This window comes from Brassica napus, chromosome A7 (assembly GCF_020379485.1).
Source record: "Brassica napus cultivar Da-Ae chromosome A7, Da-Ae, whole genome shotgun sequence".
In the NCBI taxonomy this organism is placed as follows: domain Eukaryota; kingdom Viridiplantae; phylum Streptophyta; class Magnoliopsida; order Brassicales; family Brassicaceae; genus Brassica; species Brassica napus.
Genome location: NC_063440.1, coordinates 18,211,377 through 18,228,161, shown reverse-complemented (window position 1 = coordinate 18,228,161; position 16,785 = coordinate 18,211,377). Strand labels below are relative to the sequence as shown.

Genomic DNA, 16,785 nt, shown 5'->3' with positions numbered 1-16,785 from the left:
TTAGTTTCTTATTAAATTTTGACATTTAACCATGGACAATTTTCAATAATAGCACATTTTGAAGTTTATGTTTCAAAAATAGCACTAGAAGGAGAAAGTCACAAAAATGACATTTATTAAAGGATAAAATATCTATAATACCCTTAGTTATAAATTAAATAAACAAACAAAAATAAATAAAAATAAATAAAAAAAATAAAAAATAAAAAAAAAAAAATTTTAAAAAAAAAGAAATTTTTTTTATAGTTTCAGATTATATGTTTTCAGATTCGAAATTTTTATAATTTTTTTTTTGAAAATTTTTTTTTTGAAATTTTTTTTATTTTTTTTTTCAAATTTTCTTTTTATAATTTAAAAATACTTTTTGAAACTGTTTTTAAAATTTTTATTTTTTATTTTAGTATTTATTTTTTATAAAATTTTAAACTCTAATTCCAAAACCCCACCCCTTAACTCTAAACCCTAAGGTTTGGATTAATTAACCCAAGGGGTATAAGTGTATATTTACCTCTTTAATAAAACTTATTTTTGTGACTTTGAACCTTGAGTGCTACTTTGGGAACAAAAACTTGTTTTGGTGCTATCCTAGTCTTTTTCTCTTTAACCATTTTTTTAGAACTGATATAGCTTTATCGTATTAATATGGGATAATTTGTAAATTACTCCAAAAACAGTTTGCAATTTGATAATTACATCTTCTATATTTTTTTTTTGAAAACTACACTTTCTTAAATCTGAATTTACCTTTTTATCCAAATTAGATATTTCAATAATTAGGATATAAATCCGAAATTAATAAAAATATTATAATTATTTATGTTTAAGATAGATATGTGTTTTAAGATAAATATATATTATTTAACTATAGTTCTATGTACGCACATTGTTCTGTTTATTTTTGCTCTCTTGCTTACGTTTATATGCCTGGTTCATATTCTATTAAACAATTAGATATAGAATATCTTCTCATGCAATGTTTCTCTAGTAATTTTCTTCATCAAAGACTTGTGTAAAGTAGACATTATCAAGCAAAGGCAAATATGATATTTTTTTTTTGAAAAAAAGAAACACAAACTGATCGAGAGAATGATAGAAAGCTGGAGTTGAAGATTCGTGTGATAAAAAAACTTTTGTGTTCGTTGGTTTGACAGGTTCAAGCTGTGTATACAAATGAGGACAGACGAAAGAATCAAATATTTCTTGTAGGTTTTAAGATGTGGTAGAATTACGGGCCTGCCTTTTTTCTATATGCAAAATGAATAGTTGAAAAACTCTTATTAGAAAAAGACTTATGTTTTTAAAGTGGGAGAAGTCGTTTATCTCAGTGAAACACCCAGGAAGTTGTGGCTTCTATTACAAGAGAGAGCCTAGACTATTAACTTAAATCTTTGTTTGGATACAGACACGGTTCAAATATGTATTATGATCTGATGGATCAAAAACTCCTTTTTAGTGAGTTTTAACATAACCTGAAAGTTTTAATTACAACTTAGTTTCAAACCTAACTCATTCATGATTCCTGTATGGAGTTCTCTCATGGTATCAGTCAGATAAGATAAGATATGGAACTAGAACGAACATTTGGACACATACGTCGAACTTAAACAGAAGCAGAGTTTTTCAAAGGTGTAGAACAAATGGAAAACATAACAAATGTTGAGGAGAACAGAAAACGAGATGGAGAAGAGAAGACGAGTTGGCGACTGTAATTCTTTTATTTTCTTAACAAATATTATAAAGATATGGAAGAGATACTGTGTAGATATATTCAAAAGATATTAGGTAGATTCTCTAACGATATCTTTAAAAAAAAAAAATTAGAAATTGAAAAATATTAAAATTGGACAATTTGGTAAATTTATATATACATAAGTGTATTTTTCAAAAAAATTAAACAATGGTGTAGTTTTCAAATTATAATCTTATTGGAGTGCATTTTTCCAAATTTTCCCTATTAATATTAATTTTTCAACTAAATGAATCTAAACAATTTTTATCAACTAATTTTTTATTAATTTGTATTATTTGTAGAAACATATCCTCATAAAAATAGATGGTAATAACAAGAGGTTGGTAAGTTAAAATTTTCCTAGCTAGACAATCGGCATATCCATTATTCCTTTTTTTTAAAAAAGACCTTTAAAAACTAATATTTCAAGTTTGAATTGTGTTGAATTGCTTTGCTGATTTTGAATTCAAAAAAAAATATTCCCTATCTAAACACATTGTTTGTAAAAACAAATTCTACTTTAATTAGTGTTGAATTTGATATAAAATACTTTACTATTTAAACACATGTTGTATGTAAAAAGGAAAAGAAATGAACATCAAAATATTATAAACTATTTAGTTAGGTTGGTGAGCTATGGGCCTACAACACCTACCACCGGCAATGACATTCCACTGTCGGTTACCGGCGCGTGGGTATCAGTCTCTTCAACGAACGCTAACCTACTGATCATGCAGCCCAGAAGAATCACGTGCGTATTTATAGACAGACAGAACAAACCGGTAATTGGTTATCGTCCTCAAATAAACCAAACACACCCCGGTTTTAATATCAATAACATTTTGTTTGGTCCAAAAGAATGAAAGATTACACATACTGGGTACTTGATATAACAAGAAACACATCCTTTACCAACCCATGTTTGGTTGGTTATTATAGCAAATACAGCCCAGTTAACGAAAAAAATTCAACAATTCAAAAGAAATTAAAAAGGTAAAGAATGGAATCAGAAAGCATCTTGAAGCAAATATCAAACAGCTGTGAACTTCCAAACTTCTCTGGACATGTCAATGTTCTCGGTAACACCATCCTCATACTTGACCTGAACAAATACAAATTGTTTTTAGATTAAAAAAATAAGATGAAGGTGTAGAACATAAATATGGGAAATCATGTAAGCACTCATCAAATTGTCTAATGATACCAAAACAACTGAAAATATAAATTTTAAAGTCAAAATACGCTATATCACGAGTCCAAGGATCAATCTGCAGGATATATACAAGTGACTTAAGAGGTGCTCAATGAGCAGTACTAGTTAATGTATCTGACTGAGCATTTTGACAAGAGAAAAAAAAAACTAATGCCAACATAATCACATCAGGTTTGTGCTGAGATTATCCTGACGCATCCAAATTGTTTTTCCTTACCTCTGAACTGAGAAGCTTGTCGAACACCGAGACTGAAGAACTAATACTAACCCAGGGGGTCTTTACCTCGAGTTTTTTTAACCTACAAAATGTTTGAAATAATAAGAAGCTGGACTCTTTAGTATAACAAATCACAAGATGCATGAGAGTAAGGCATTGATTGACAGAGCTAATGCTAAAACAGTAGTAAGCTATAAAAACACTATACAAACAGTATGATTTATAAGCTCTATATTGTCCTTAATATATGATTGGTGGTGATTCGTGGAACAAGTTTAACATTGTTACAAAAAAAAAATTAATCATGAGACCAGAACTCGAAGCTATTCAACAGTACCATATATATCTAAGCTTTTCATTTAGATATATTTCTGTTTTTATTATACCTTGGGCCGCTTACGGGTCACTACTTTGCATGCCGTTAGGTTCACATCTTCATCCTTGGGTATGTTCTTAGTTTTGCTAGCTTTTGCACCAAGCTTTTTCTTGCAACATACGGCACCACAATGGCAATCTTGATCTGGACCAAACTGAACAAGCCTGCTATTTTTCTTAGTATCACATCTACAACATTGATATTAAAAATGATCCAAGGAAATGTTCTTACTGGTAATCATAAGTCAGGTGCTCTCCTTTGTTTATATCACGGGTAGCAAATATGCCGAGTCTTGTCTCTCCATCAATCATCCTAATGGAAACAAAAATGTCATAACAAGTTACTTTAATAAGAAGAAAAACTGAGAAGATGGATAATGATAATAATAAGTTGGCAAACCATTTCTGCATCACTGTATTAGGGTCGCAGCTGTGATTGAAATATCTCGATTTATTCCCCTTGTAAGTAGCATCAACCAACAAATTGTTGTTTATCTGACACAAGTAGAAATTTGTCTCCACCTTATGCTTCAGCTTCCTAAGCCTTTGTACACAAATCTCATTGTCGATAACTACAGTGAGTAATGGATTTAAGAAGACACATGAATTTGACAGTAAGAAATAGTCAAGTATATATATATAAGCAACTAAATAATCACATCACCTTCCCCAACATACTCGATGATAAACTCTCCTGAATTGATATCTTCATCTGCTACAATCCCATATCCACATTTCTCCGTCTACAAGAAACAACTTATATATTTAAGTAGCCAACCAAAAATACCTTCTTTGTAAGCCAACTTGTGACACACCAACCTGGACTATTTTCATTTTCTTGATATGTCTTTGTTGGAACGGTTTGTTGGTGCACTCACATCTGCACGGGCAACTAGGTGAACAACTTGAAAGTAGCAACCTATAAAACGAAATGGGATGATGGTTAACATCAAGGAACATACCAGTGACAACAAACATGAAACACTGATTATTGATTTGAATGTAGTTTTCAACTAAAATTCTAAACCAGAACATAGACAACCCAAGAAAGTGAAAGATAGAGTCAGATATGGAACATACTCGCAATTGCAATTTTTTCCACAAAGAGTTGACGAGCCAGAAGATGAAGAGCAAGAACAGAATATGCCATGATCTTTATTTATCGTCTTTTTAAGTTTATCCTTCATGTAGATATCTTAAGACCAAGATCATGTGAAAACAAATAAAAATCCAAAAAAGTGTATAAAACTTTTAAAATAAAACATGAATCTGTAACGATTCAAAAACATGAATCTGTAACGATTCAAAAACATACTGCGCTTTATGAAGTCAGGCTTCCTCTTATTCAATCTATCCGGAGATTTGAATTTCTCCGATCCCTCCATCTGCTTCGAAAACTTTCTAAACCCTTTCTTGACTTGATTCCGACCAGAACCCTAAGAAAAAACAGATAAAACTTTTAAGACAATACGAAACAGAGACATAAGTAAAAAAAAAACTGAAGACTATGGTCGAACGTACCTTATTCTTGGCTGTAACCATGGCAAGATACCGTTTCGAATAGTCCCCAACTTGATGCATGTAAAAGAAAAAAAAATATTATTTATATGACGCAAAAGAAAAAGATATTACGCAAAAGAGAGAGAGAAGGACCAATCAACAAAACAGTTAATGATCTTCAGTGGAGATGGAAACTCTGAAACTTATGGGAAAAAAAGAAGATGGTGAAACAGTGGTGGATGCGATCATGAGAGAGCGAAAAGACGTGAAGAAGAAATGAGCGGCAGTTTTATTACCTTTGTCTTGAAATACTTACTGGTCCACACAGATCTGGTAAAATGGTAAATTAGTAAATTATATATGAATGATTCAGGTCCATTAATTTTGGGTTTCTCCTAATAAGATGTAAATGGGCTTTAGTAGACTTAGCCCAAAGTGAATCCAACGGAAAAAAGCATTCCGCGTATTAACAAAACAATTACGTCGATGGTTATATTACTCGGTCTCCGTTAATTCGCACTCCCGTTCTCACCTTGTCACCGGAGAAAAAAGGCTCACGAAGAAGAAGACTAAAGCTGATGATGATGAAAGGTGAAGAAGAAGAATATTATTATGCCTCTGGTAACATATTGAGGTAGGTATACAATTCACTGATCATATTCATGATAAGAGAGCTCTATATTTATACAAAGGAGGAGATGATATAGAGAGGAACAAATATGTAGTCATAACTATGGGAATATACGATGATTACGTTAGGATAATGATGCAACGGCTAATCTTGTAGTCTTATCTCCATAATATCTAAATGAACGGTGATCCGCGTTCATAACAAAATGGGAAAGTCATGGATAGACGCGTATAAAAAGCGTGTTTAAATGGGCTAAATCCATCTATGAATAAAAACGGGTTTGATATAATAAGTACTGATCGGCCCATAGATTTTAAAATTATGCCAAAATTATTTGTGAGAAAATTAGTGATATTCGAACATAGAAAAATGTACATCTGGACATTGCCCACTACAATAAATAATATATTTAGAATGGACACACTATTTATTATTTGAAATTCACAAACAATCTAATTAATCATAGTTCTATTTGGGTGGACTATCAATATTGAAAAAAATCATATTTGAACAAGCTCATTTGGATGTGGAAATCTTATTTAACACCCTTAATTAGTCATATCTAGTTAGTCCGAATGATTTAGATGGCCTATCAGGTGATCCTTCATTATATACTGCTAGGAATTCAAAACTTGTCCGTCGAACTTCTACTCTTGTGACTATTGTGCTTATTTTCTGATCAGTTTTGCCTCGTTTACCCGATTGGACAAAAATATATCGGGTACTTGATCGGTTCGGATTATATGCAAAACCCAAACAACTATCCGAATAGATCTGACATATAGATTAGTAAAATAAATTTCTAACCCTAAATGATATTCCCATTTTCAATTCTCTTGATTATTGTTACCAACTTTCACTTTTGTTGTCTTAAAATGATTTGGTTTTATTTGATTTGGTGTTTTTTTTAAGATTATTAAGAATTGTCTATTTTATTTCAGTAACTATGCTCTAGAGTCAGATATTTCAGATAGATTCAATTTTCTTGGATTAAGTTTTATTGATACACATATAACCAAACCGAATTCGATAAAATTTTGATATTTTGGATATAACCGCTCCAAACCGGATTCAATAAGTACTGAACCGTACCCGATCCAGAATTTTAAAATATCCAAACAGTACCAATCTTCATAGTTCTAAAATACTTGAAATCAGAAATACTCGATCCAAATTTGATCTGCTACCTAAATGCCCACCCCCTATATATTAATTGATAAACATTACAACTTCTTTTTGTAGCCACGAGTCATCACTAGGATGATTCTTAGAATCATTAGAAAAATAGGTTGGTCCATCTAATTATATAATAAGTTTTTTTTATTAAATTAATTATAAATTCATTATTAATGTACTTTATTAGTTCTTTCAATAAAAGTTACAGAATTGCCTAATGTGTCTAAATTATATATGAAAATTAATGATTTTGAATAATAAAGATTTGATAAAAATTAGTGTATCTTCTATCATATTTGTTTAATGTTAAACTATTAAAATAAATTTAAAAACCACATTAACCATATAACAAAATTTTAGATTTTTTTGTATATGTTATATTTTGAATTTTTAAAAACGACTATAATTACCAAATTGTTAAAAGTCTCACATTCAAATATGTGATTCATGGTTTAAATTTGTTTTTATGACAAGATACAAATGATTCCAAAATAATATAAGTAAAAAGTCTAATTGAATTAATTATTAATATTAAAGAGATATATATATATATATATATACTTATTAATATATATATATATATATATATATATATCATTTTAAATTAACCTATATACCATATAAAATACATAAAAATTTTAATTTTGAAATTTACTTTGAACAATTTCTTTTGATAAAATCTTTGAACGCACATTGACAACTTTATTATTTTTAAAATTATAAATTACTAACACTATTAATCCCACAATGAAAATTTGTTATCAGTAATTTAAATTTTTTTTTGCTATTAAATAAACAAATGATCAAAAAAACGTATGAGTAAAAAATATCATTTAATAGACATTAATATTAAATATATACTATGTACGTTAATATCATTTAAATTTAATTATATAACATACCAAACATAAAAAAAAATACTATTTGGATTAATAAAATTTATATGTTCGCACGAAATTAATTATATATGTAAAGTTACTGAATTTTTAATTATTTAATATATATTTATTAATCCTAAAATATATAATGCCTAAAATAATTTATATTATAATGTTTGCCCCGCAGAAAGGTGTAGATCTTAACCTAGTACCTAATAAAAAGGTTGTCAAAAGAAACAACTTGTTTATTGAAAAAATAATGATAATGGGGATGATTGGAATGAGCTGTAGCTTTATATTTTTTTTAAACTGTAGAATTTTTTTTTGTGGCTTTAGATAATTTTGCTGTAGAATATTAGTTGTAGGTTCGAAAAGATTCACTGACTTACTTATAAATTTTCTAAAGCAAAAAATAAGTGTTATAGATTTATGTCTTTCCACAACTAAAAATAAATAAAAAGGAACGAAAAATCTGTAGCTTTTAAAAATCTTTACAAAGCATGATTGACAAAAATTTTAACTGCATAAATAATTTAGGCTGTAGACAAATTTTACAGCACTTTTAAAGCACTTGTCAATCAACCCTAATACTTAATGCATCTACACAACTCTACAAAAAAAACAGTAGCGACAATAATAACAAGATCGTAACATTAAAACACTGATTCCATTTCCACAATATTTTATCAGGATTTAATGGTAACCATGACACTAGAAATGAACATAAGAGATAACAAATATGAATAAAATAGAGAATAAGAATGGTTAGTATTATTCTTCTTTTTTTTTTACATTGAGATCTTACACATGAACATACCCAAAGCCGACGAGTTAAACTAACACGGAGTCTAAAGCCAACAGATAAAAATCAATGTCTGAAAACGAGATACAAGATAATTTTGAAACTTAAAACCAAAAAAATAAGAGCTAGCTAAAAGGTCAAGAAGAGGATGAAAGCTCCCAAGCAATAAAACTCCTTTACTCCAAGCGGCTCTTTGATAATGTGAAATCGAACAAGATACTCCCATAGTGAATAGGGCATGCGGATTAGAACCAAGCTTCAAATCTCGAAGAAATAGAACAGATAGTTACATGAACATTAACCAGATTTGTCCTGGCCGAACAAAACACAGGAAAACGCCAGGAAAGAAGCACGAAAAGGTTAAGGATTCGATCATACCTCTAAGTACAAAGGGAATTGCTTCACACCAGCCAAAATCAAATATTAGTGATGGCTTTAACTCACACTCAAAAACTAGCTCAAGAATAAATGATTACCCATACACTCATCTATTGCCCAAAGATCACATCATTAAATGATGTGGGACTTAATATACCCCGTCCAGATATGGATAGAAAACGGTCCATTGGAAATAGTCCAAACCCAACATCTGGAAATTAAAACAGCAATATGGACTACTTGTACAAGCTACATAGGTAAGAAAGAGAAATCATATGTTGGATTTTCACCATAGACTCTGATACCATATTAGTGACGTGCCTAACTCACATTCAAAAACTAGTTTAAGAATGGAAGATTGTCATACACTTATATGTTGCCCAAAAATCACAATATCAAACAACCATTAATTTGTTAATGTGTGGAACTGTGAAAACCGTAGAATTATCCACGCTATACCGAAAATCAATATGTTAATCTCATCAGATAAGCCATCTTAGGGTTCAAAATATTCGGAAGCTGATTTGTAAAAGGGTAACGCACAAAAGAATAAATATATTGTATGTTAAGAAAGATCAACTGAGTCGTTGTAGTATAGTGGTAAGTATTCCCGCCTGTCACGCGGGTGACCCGGGTTCGATCTCCGGCAACGGCGTTATTTTTTTAACTTTAGCAATTTTAAATTGTATAAATAAAAAGATAAAATAAATTGGCTTCGCCCGGGTTCGAACCGGAGACCTTCAGTGTGTTAGACTGACGTGATAACCAACTACACCACGAAACCTTCATGTCTAAAGCTTTGAATCTAGTTTCATTCATATATCAACCTTTTTTTTTAATTTATCAGTTATCAGTTATCACGTCCATCCCGGCCTCTTGCTGTTGCTCAATAGCTTTTTAAGTAAATCAAATCGATTTAGTTCTTTTTAATTAACACAATCGCAGAAAATTATTTAACTACATTCTATAATCTCCAGACAAACGATAACTGTAAGCAGCCGAAAAAGTTAGGTTCAAAGAGTTTTAATAAGCCTTAAACCAAGAATTCAACATTAAGGGGAAGAAGACACATGGTCGTTAGTTTGCTAAACATGAACATCGGTCTGATTTTGTCTTTAAACCCAAACAAAAGCATTGAAGAAAAAAACAACTAAAGAAAGCGATCCACAAGTTCCTCACTCCTCATTCCTCATTCCTCATTCCTCTGCAGCACTTGCTGCACTCAGATCAACACTTAGGTCCAGTTGCTGCAACATAAGAGAAAAAAAAACACAAAATTGATGTGAACGATGTCCCGACGTTTCTCTCTCCATCTAATCAAACATCAGAACATTTACCTTTCCGGTGATCAGGGTATACATGTTCAACACATCAGCAACAGTTGTCTCGAAGTGTGTTGTAGCATCATAGCTCTGTAATGACCAACAAGGAAAGGGTTAGTTACTTAAAACCATCATCCAAGTTAAAAGTAGGCTTCTATTAAAAACTAAAGACGTGTCTAGCTCCCCTCACCGTTGATATAAAGCAGTTGTCCAGAGCAGGCTCGTTGACAGGCTCATATCTATCATACATGTCGAAGAATATCTCATCAACAGGACCCAAGAGATCAATTCCAGCCTTTAGTTCGGTTTGAGGGTTATCAGTCTCTGCATCTGTAGATACAAATGCGATGAATTTTCCCTTGGGAGCAACGTTGTGGGAGTAGGAACAGCAGAAGACATACCTGTCAGTGTGTAGAGAGGTCTCACAACATAAGAAAACAAAAAGAATGGTAACAAATGGCAAAACAAACATCACTGTAATTTCTAAACGGGGCGCAATAATTCAGTGTGGGTGTGTGCAATCAAGTTGAAGTCTAAAGAGGTTTCCAGGTCCAGAATAAGAAACGTATGTCAATATGATATTGAAATGAAGCTTACCACAAAAACATATAAAAAGAATATAAAGGAACTCACATGTCTGATTTGCGGCCCAGCTGCTTCTGAGGTATGATGACCTGCACTGAGTGAGAGTCATTGGTGTTTGGAATAGGGTGGCTCATAATTGCGATGGCCCGAGCAACTGTACCAATCTTCCGAACCTGTTTTAATGTGATTAAACATCATTTTCATGAACCATTCTACATTCATATATACAAAATAACCAGAGAAAGAAAGGACAAGGTTAAATAATATCAGTTGATGGTTTGAACATGTTAAAAACAGTAAAATTACCTTGTTTGGAAGGTAGGAAGGGTCACACACAATCTTTTTGCATTTGGCAGTCTCTCCCTCAGATGTTACACCAATAACCTTACCCTCTTCATCAAACTCTACCTGTCATAAAATTAACATTGATATATATCTATGAGTTCAGCGTCCTACAACAAAATCTCACACCACAAGAAAGAAAAAACAAAGTGCAAGCGGAAATACCTTGCACTCAGGTTTGCACAACATATATGTGCCACCATACACAGCACTAAGCCGTGCAAATGCCTGAAAAAGGGGAAGAGATCGAGAGAAGTCACAGAAGAATCAAGAAATAATCATCTAAAACTTGAGAAAAAATCAAGTAAACAAGGCAAAGATAAATTGGAACGACAGAAAAAACCTGGGGTAGTTCTCCCAAGCCATAGAGAGGATAAATATATGGAGAGGTTCCTTGGAAACGTGCAAGAGATTCGGCATAGAGCTAGCCAACCATTTTAAAGCAACGATGTCAACTTAGGTGCATGAGAATTAAACGCAGAATTATTACAAGAAGGGAGACAAGTCTGACAAAAGATCACCTTCATTCTCATTACAGTATCCAAGGCGGGTTGATTGAGATGTTGGTCATTCGTGTGAAGCGCCACTGCATGACCAATAAAATCAATGGTGTTGTCATCAAGACCAAACTTCCTGCCAATTGTAATCTAAATGGTTAGCCACATATAACCTTAATCAAACGCCAGTGACGGTAGGTAGAAGGCATTAAAACATCAAAGCTTACGCAATCAGTTCCTTTGTTGTAACTTTGGTCAAGTCCATCCCATTGTGTGTTTTGGGATCCTTCTCGTCGTAATCCTGAACATAACTGAAAAACTTGCCAGCTCGACGTTTCTCAAAAATTCCCATGAGAGGAGACTTCAGGGCCTCCATAGGAGTAACTGGCACCTTTTGAACCTGTGCGATACAAGAGTTATCAGCAAAATGACTTCCGTAAAAACCTGCAGCCAATATGTATCAATGAAAAGCTTGTACCTTCCCTTTAACGAAGACATAGCTTCCATCAACAGCTTTGAAAGACAAATACTTTGTAACGTCAGTGTGAATAAGGGTACGAACAAGCTTGCCATTTCCCATCATAAACTGGTCCATCACATTGAAAGACAAACGTTAGTGTGAGAGTCACTAATATAATTTAATCAGCACGAAAGAAAATGAAAGGCACCAAGAACAATACCTTAGGCATCATGTCAACATTGTAATCCCTGCTAGCACCTAGATGCTCAGGAGCCTTCTCTTCTCCCCTGAACTTCTTCCACAGCTACATATGGAAAAAAATAAAATAAATAGATATAAGCAACTGCTAGCAAACTACCAAAAAAAACTGTTGATATGGCTTCATAGGTTATAACTGGCTAGCATTAGTTAGCCAAGGATACTCTTATACATAAATATAACTCTAATATAATCTGTAAACTGCCTTAATAAGATCTCTTTTCTTCACATGTGGATGTAGCCAATTTGGTGAACTTTTATTTTATAGTGTTTATAATATGTTTACTCATTATCTTCTCACATTCGTTAACAAAACCTCTAATGAAAATTGAGAAAAACGAACCTGATTGAGATTAAGCGAAGTTGATTCTCCACCATAGTAATCATTCCTGTCCATGTGAAGCACCTACTCATAATATCAACAAAACAACACGATCAGTCTCTTGCTAATCACTTTTCATCACATCTCATACACATTATTACGATCGAAAATGAAAGCTCAAAATCGTAAAATCGGAGATCTAATCTGACTGAGATCCGATCCAAGTAAAAGTCAAAATTCAAATCCAGATCGTGAATCGAAAGCTCCGTGAACAGATAAGAGGAAATACGAATCGAGGGAAAGAGGATCGAGACCTTGACACCATCGACGGAGAGGAGGCCGCTGAGGATGCACTCCTTGAGACCGGTACCGAGAACAATGACCTCGTACTCTTCATCCATGGTTTGATTCCGAAAGAGAGCGAGATCGATGAACAGAGAGAGATGAGTTGGGAGATCGTCGAGGGAGATGAGTGACGCGGAGGGTCTATTAGAAAAATAAAAGATGCCTTGTGTGTTGATTGGGTTAATAAGATTCGATCTTAGTAGATTAATTACTTTGACAGGATCATAAATTACTGAAAATGCAAAGCTCTCTGAATCATAAAAATACGAATTAATTACTGAAACTCTTATGTTGGATACGATCTTTGACTAAATCATTTGATCACCTCGACGGTTCTTTTGAACTGGGCTTTCGTGGGCTTTGATCGGCCTGAATATATGCTCAAGATTAAACGGGTCTATTTGTGATAACAATAATATGTTCGTAATCATCTGAGAGCATGAGCATTGGTGGTGTCTCACCAAAGCTCTTCCCATTCAAAAAATTTTAAAAAATTGAAAAAACAGAAAAAATGAAGAAAGAAAATAAAAAAGTATCTTCTTTGAGAGATGCAAAACAAATGGAAAGAGCTTATTTGCTTACTTGTCAAGTTGTGATTAGTTTTAATTTTATTTACTTTGAAATTTTAATTTTAATTTGTTGAGAAATTTTGGGAAGAGCTTTATCAATGCTCTGGAGCTTCGACTAGGCGTTGGTTTGGAGCTCGTCTTGTTCTAATTTCAGACAGTATAGCAAGTTCATGAATCCATTCCTTTGGATCTAAAAGATCGTTTCTCCCTGGACACTAGTGATCAGAATCAGCTTTTTGAGGATGTGAATGGGACCGGGGGCTTGTGGAAGCTGTGAGAGAGCTCCAAGGATGTGATGTTTCCTTACCGCCATTTTCAGTTAATACGGTTTCTTCTAGTTCTAACATGAACTAGTGTGTGTAATAATGTTCGTAGACTTTATAAATACAATAATAACAGATTTACATAAAAGTGCGAGTTACATCTTTGGCCCTAGAAGAAGAAGAGGGCATGAAGGCAAGAACAATGAGTAAAACCATAATCCCAATCGGAACCAATAGCAGCATAAACGGAGGCGGAGGTAACGGCGGCAGAACTAACGGAAGTATCAACAGTGACGCCGTTAGACCGACCAGTATAACCAGAGACTCCAAACTGAAGTAGTTCGCCGGGATCATCAACCTTTTCTGCGACGAGAAGGTCCGTCGCAACTCATGCTTGCTGTTCTCTGACGTCATTGCCGGTGGTGGACGGCGAAAGTTTACGTTTTTCCGGCTGTTTCTTCCTCCTCCGACGTCCATGACAAGGTTGTTTGAGTAACGCTCTTGGATGTTTATGATGTCGTTTTGTAAATTTGGGGTTTTGCGAATCATTTTGACCAATGCAGCTTGATCGAAGCAATGAGAATGCGGAGACGTCCGAGTTTCTGAACGAGTTGACTCAGTGATGGCTAATCTAAGCTGCAACAATGAATTGTGGATGTTTGATTAGTAAACTGGTTGTGGAGAGGAATCATAGATACAACACAATCAAATTAAGTAACCTCTCAAACAATCTTTCTTCGTTTTTTTGGAGAAAACGAATTACCTTTAAGCCCTTAAAGCCAGATCCTGTACGCAAGAAGAAGATGACTTATGTGTTCCAAAACAAGAAGAAGATGACTTGTGTATGAAAAATGAGACTTGAAAGGAACAATCTTTTGGGGTTATTAATAAGAGAGGACTTGGACAGGATCAGAAAGTATGGGGAGGGGTTCAGTGAATTTAGGGATTTTCTGAAATGTTGAAAAGAATAAAAGAGGAAACTTTTTTTTATAAAGGAGCTGACAAATGAGAGAGGCAAGTTGCTGATTTTGGAAGATTTGAATTTTGATTTTGTTTTGAGAACTTTTAGTAAACAAAAGAAACACCGTGTGGCCTAGTCTTCCTCCACAATCACATGGTTCATCTCCCCTGGACTAACTTTTTAGCATGGACATGACGTAAGCTAGAATCTTTCTTCATAAGCTGACATGGAATTTATATGGAAAATTTGAGTTTTATTTTTATTATCTGCAAATAAAAACTAGTGTAATCAAAAACATTTCTTTAAGATCAGTCATATCTGAAATTTTAAAATGGTCATGTTACCTCTAATATAGTTTTTAACGTAACTCCCATATAGTTTTTAGAAACAATTACATTGCAGGTCACTTTCTATCTTTAAATTTCACTATAAGACACATTTTGCTCTTGGGACACTTTCATTGACTTTTTGTACATACAGAGAAAGATAAAATTCCAGTATTGCCCTCATTCCTTCTAACAACTAAAATGAATTTGGATGACTTAAATCCTAATGATTTATTGATTTTGTTGCCGACGTCCATTTTTTAGGTTCTCAATTAAGTAAAAAAAACACCAAATCGTTCCAACAATATATTCATGAAGAAGAAGATATAAAGTCATGGACAATGGCCTTGGTGCGAATTACAAGAACTTTGAGCTTCTCCCTCAACTGTTCTCCTCCGATAATAATAACTTAAGAAACCCAGAAACAGAGCTCCGTGAAGGTCCACTGGAAATGGAAAATACTGGTGGTGCTCTTTCTCCGTCAGAGCCAAAAAAATCTGAGATTCGTGGAGTTGCAGAGCTTTTCAGATTTGCAGTCAGGTTGGACTATGCGTTGATGGGAATTGACTCTGTTGGTGCTTTCGTCTGTGGCTGCTCTCCAGATCTTCAGATCTCAGGCGACCATGCGCTTCAGATCTCCGGCGACCATGCGTCTTGTTCTGACCCTCGGTTGATTCGGACAGAACTGATTTAGGGCTTTTGGTGGGTTTGTAATGGATGAGCAAGCAATTCAAGTGGAGAACGTGTGCTTAGAGTTACTCAAGAAGTTGTGTCTTTCTCTTGAGCTTTTAATTTATCTTTTCCATCTTGAGTCTTACTTTTTCAGATTGATTTTGATACAATCTACGATGGAATCAAATGTAAGATAAGAGCTCGATGAGCATATGAGAAACTTATATACAACTGATCAAAATGAAAAGTTGGTAAGAAATGAGAAATGAAAGGTTAAAAGGCAACTTTCTAGGGTATCAAATATCGAATTTGAGTTGTTTGTTTGAACCATTTCAAGTGTTTGTTTCACTTGTCTTTAGGGATTGCTGAAAAGTTCACATCTTAAGAGACTGAGGCTCTGAAACTCTGGCAAACAAGTACAAACTCTGAGACAAAAGATATGCATGTGGACAGTTTTTTATATTGTACATGTGGATAACCGTAACGGTGTACATGTCGTCTCATCAAACAATGTACATAACTTATTAGTGTACACATGGATACTATTTTTTGTTGTCCATTATGTCAAAACATGCACATGTGTGTGCTATATTTGGTAACTAATTAGATGGCTCATATGTATCTTACATAATTTAACTATCTTTCTAATCTTGCATTAGAAAAAATTAAAATCAATAGGTGTACATGTAGTCTTATCAAACCGATGTACATGAAAGAAGTGTACATGAAAGAAGTGTACACATGGATACTATTTTTGGTTTTCCATTATGATAATCTTGCAGTATCCCAAATCTGAGCTTTGACAACTTTGCTTTTGAGGTTGAGTGCCTTCGTAGCAAACTCGACACCGAGAGCAGGCCCTAGACTGTGATGGAATCTAATTTCTAGTCGGAACTAAATCTGGGATCTCACTGAAACCAACCTGTGAAACATCTAGTCTACACAAAGAGATTCAATACTACAT

The 16,785-nt window shown here is 33.4% G+C and overlaps 3 protein-coding genes and 1 non-coding gene across 8 annotated transcripts; all 4 read right to left on the bottom strand.

Annotated features, from left to right (window-relative positions):
• Window positions 1-2,533: 2,533 nt before the first annotated feature.
• LOC106353136 (putative histone-lysine N-methyltransferase ASHH4) lies at window positions 2,534-5,802 on the bottom strand. 5 transcript variants are annotated; one of them, XM_013792824.3, is made up of 11 exons: window positions 5,331-5,717; window positions 5,056-5,105; window positions 4,850-4,970; window positions 4,615-4,729; window positions 4,354-4,453; window positions 4,199-4,277; window positions 3,935-4,106; window positions 3,767-3,847; window positions 3,546-3,699; window positions 3,160-3,241; window positions 2,534-2,831 (listed from the first exon to the last, which is right to left on the bottom strand). In XM_013792824.3, exons 2-10 carry the CDS (start codon window positions 5,074-5,076, stop codon window positions 3,206-3,208), a joined length of 879 nt encoding a protein of 292 aa, XP_013648278.2. In that variant the 5' UTR covers window positions 5,077-5,105; window positions 5,331-5,717; the 3' UTR covers window positions 2,534-2,831; window positions 3,160-3,205. The 5 variants fall into 5 exon arrangements, 4 of the variants coding, with proteins under 4 accessions (XP_013648278.2, XP_048591614.1, XP_013648276.2 ...); XM_048735657.1 differs by having other exon boundaries at window positions 5,567-5,711; XR_002663630.2 differs by having other exon boundaries at window positions 3,546-3,689; window positions 5,056-5,721.
• Window positions 5,803-9,609: 3,807 nt separating this feature from the next.
• Window positions 9,610-9,683, bottom strand: TRNAV-AAC. The gene has a single exon. It is a non-coding gene; the product is annotated as a tRNA-Val (tRNA).
• Window positions 9,684-9,906: 223 nt separating this feature from the next.
• On the bottom strand, window positions 9,907-13,273 carry LOC106353137 (guanosine nucleotide diphosphate dissociation inhibitor 2-like). Its single transcript, XM_048735655.1, has 13 exons — window positions 13,000-13,273; window positions 12,707-12,769; window positions 12,326-12,409; window positions 12,124-12,231; window positions 11,873-12,045; window positions 11,670-11,781; window positions 11,492-11,572; window positions 11,314-11,376; window positions 11,113-11,214; window positions 10,855-10,979; window positions 10,412-10,622; window positions 10,237-10,311; window positions 9,907-10,146 (listed from the first exon to the last, which is right to left on the bottom strand). Exons 1-13 carry the CDS (start codon window positions 13,084-13,086, stop codon window positions 10,096-10,098), a joined length of 1,335 nt encoding a protein of 444 aa, XP_048591612.1. The 5' UTR covers window positions 13,087-13,273; the 3' UTR covers window positions 9,907-10,095.
• A 684-nt stretch (window positions 13,274-13,957) lies between these two features.
• On the bottom strand, window positions 13,958-14,885 carry LOC106356803 (protein AUXIN-REGULATED GENE INVOLVED IN ORGAN SIZE). Its single transcript, XM_048735656.1, has 3 exons — window positions 14,707-14,885; window positions 14,626-14,676; window positions 13,958-14,498 (listed from the first exon to the last, which is right to left on the bottom strand). The coding sequence occupies exon 3, from the start codon at window positions 14,409-14,411 to the stop codon at window positions 14,001-14,003; it is 411 nt and encodes a 136-aa protein (XP_048591613.1). The 5' UTR covers window positions 14,412-14,498; window positions 14,626-14,676; window positions 14,707-14,885; the 3' UTR covers window positions 13,958-14,000.
• Window positions 14,886-16,785: the final 1,900 nt, after the last annotated feature.

Excerpts from the sequence above, each read along its gene's own strand:
- LOC106356803 (XM_048735656.1), bottom strand. The coding sequence starts at position 14,411 with ATGATTCGCAAAACCCCAAATTTACAAAACGACATCATAAACATCCAA.
- LOC106353137 (XM_048735655.1), bottom strand. The coding sequence starts at position 13,086 with ATGGATGAAGAGTACGAGGTCATTGTTCTCGGTACCGGTCTCAAGGAG. Across the intron at positions 10,623-10,854 it reads CTGGGCCGCAAATCAGACAT|GTATGTCTTCTGCTGTTCCT; the intron begins GTGAGTTCCTTT and ends ACACACTGACAG. Across the intron at positions 10,312-10,411 it reads ACAACTGCTTTATATCAACG|AGCTATGATGCTACAACACA; the intron begins GTGAGGGGAGCT and ends TGGTCATTACAG.
- LOC106353136 (XM_013792822.3), bottom strand. The coding sequence starts at position 5,115 with ATGCATCAAGTTGGGGACTATTCGAAACGGTATCTTGCCATGGTTACA. Across the intron at positions 4,278-4,353 it reads AGAAAATGAAAATAGTCCAG|ACGGAGAAATGTGGATATGG; the intron begins GTTGGTGTGTCA and ends TGTTTCTTGTAG. Across the intron at positions 4,107-4,198 it reads CATCGAGTATGTTGGGGAAG|TTATCGACAATGAGATTTGT; the intron begins GTGATGTGATTA and ends TACTCACTGTAG.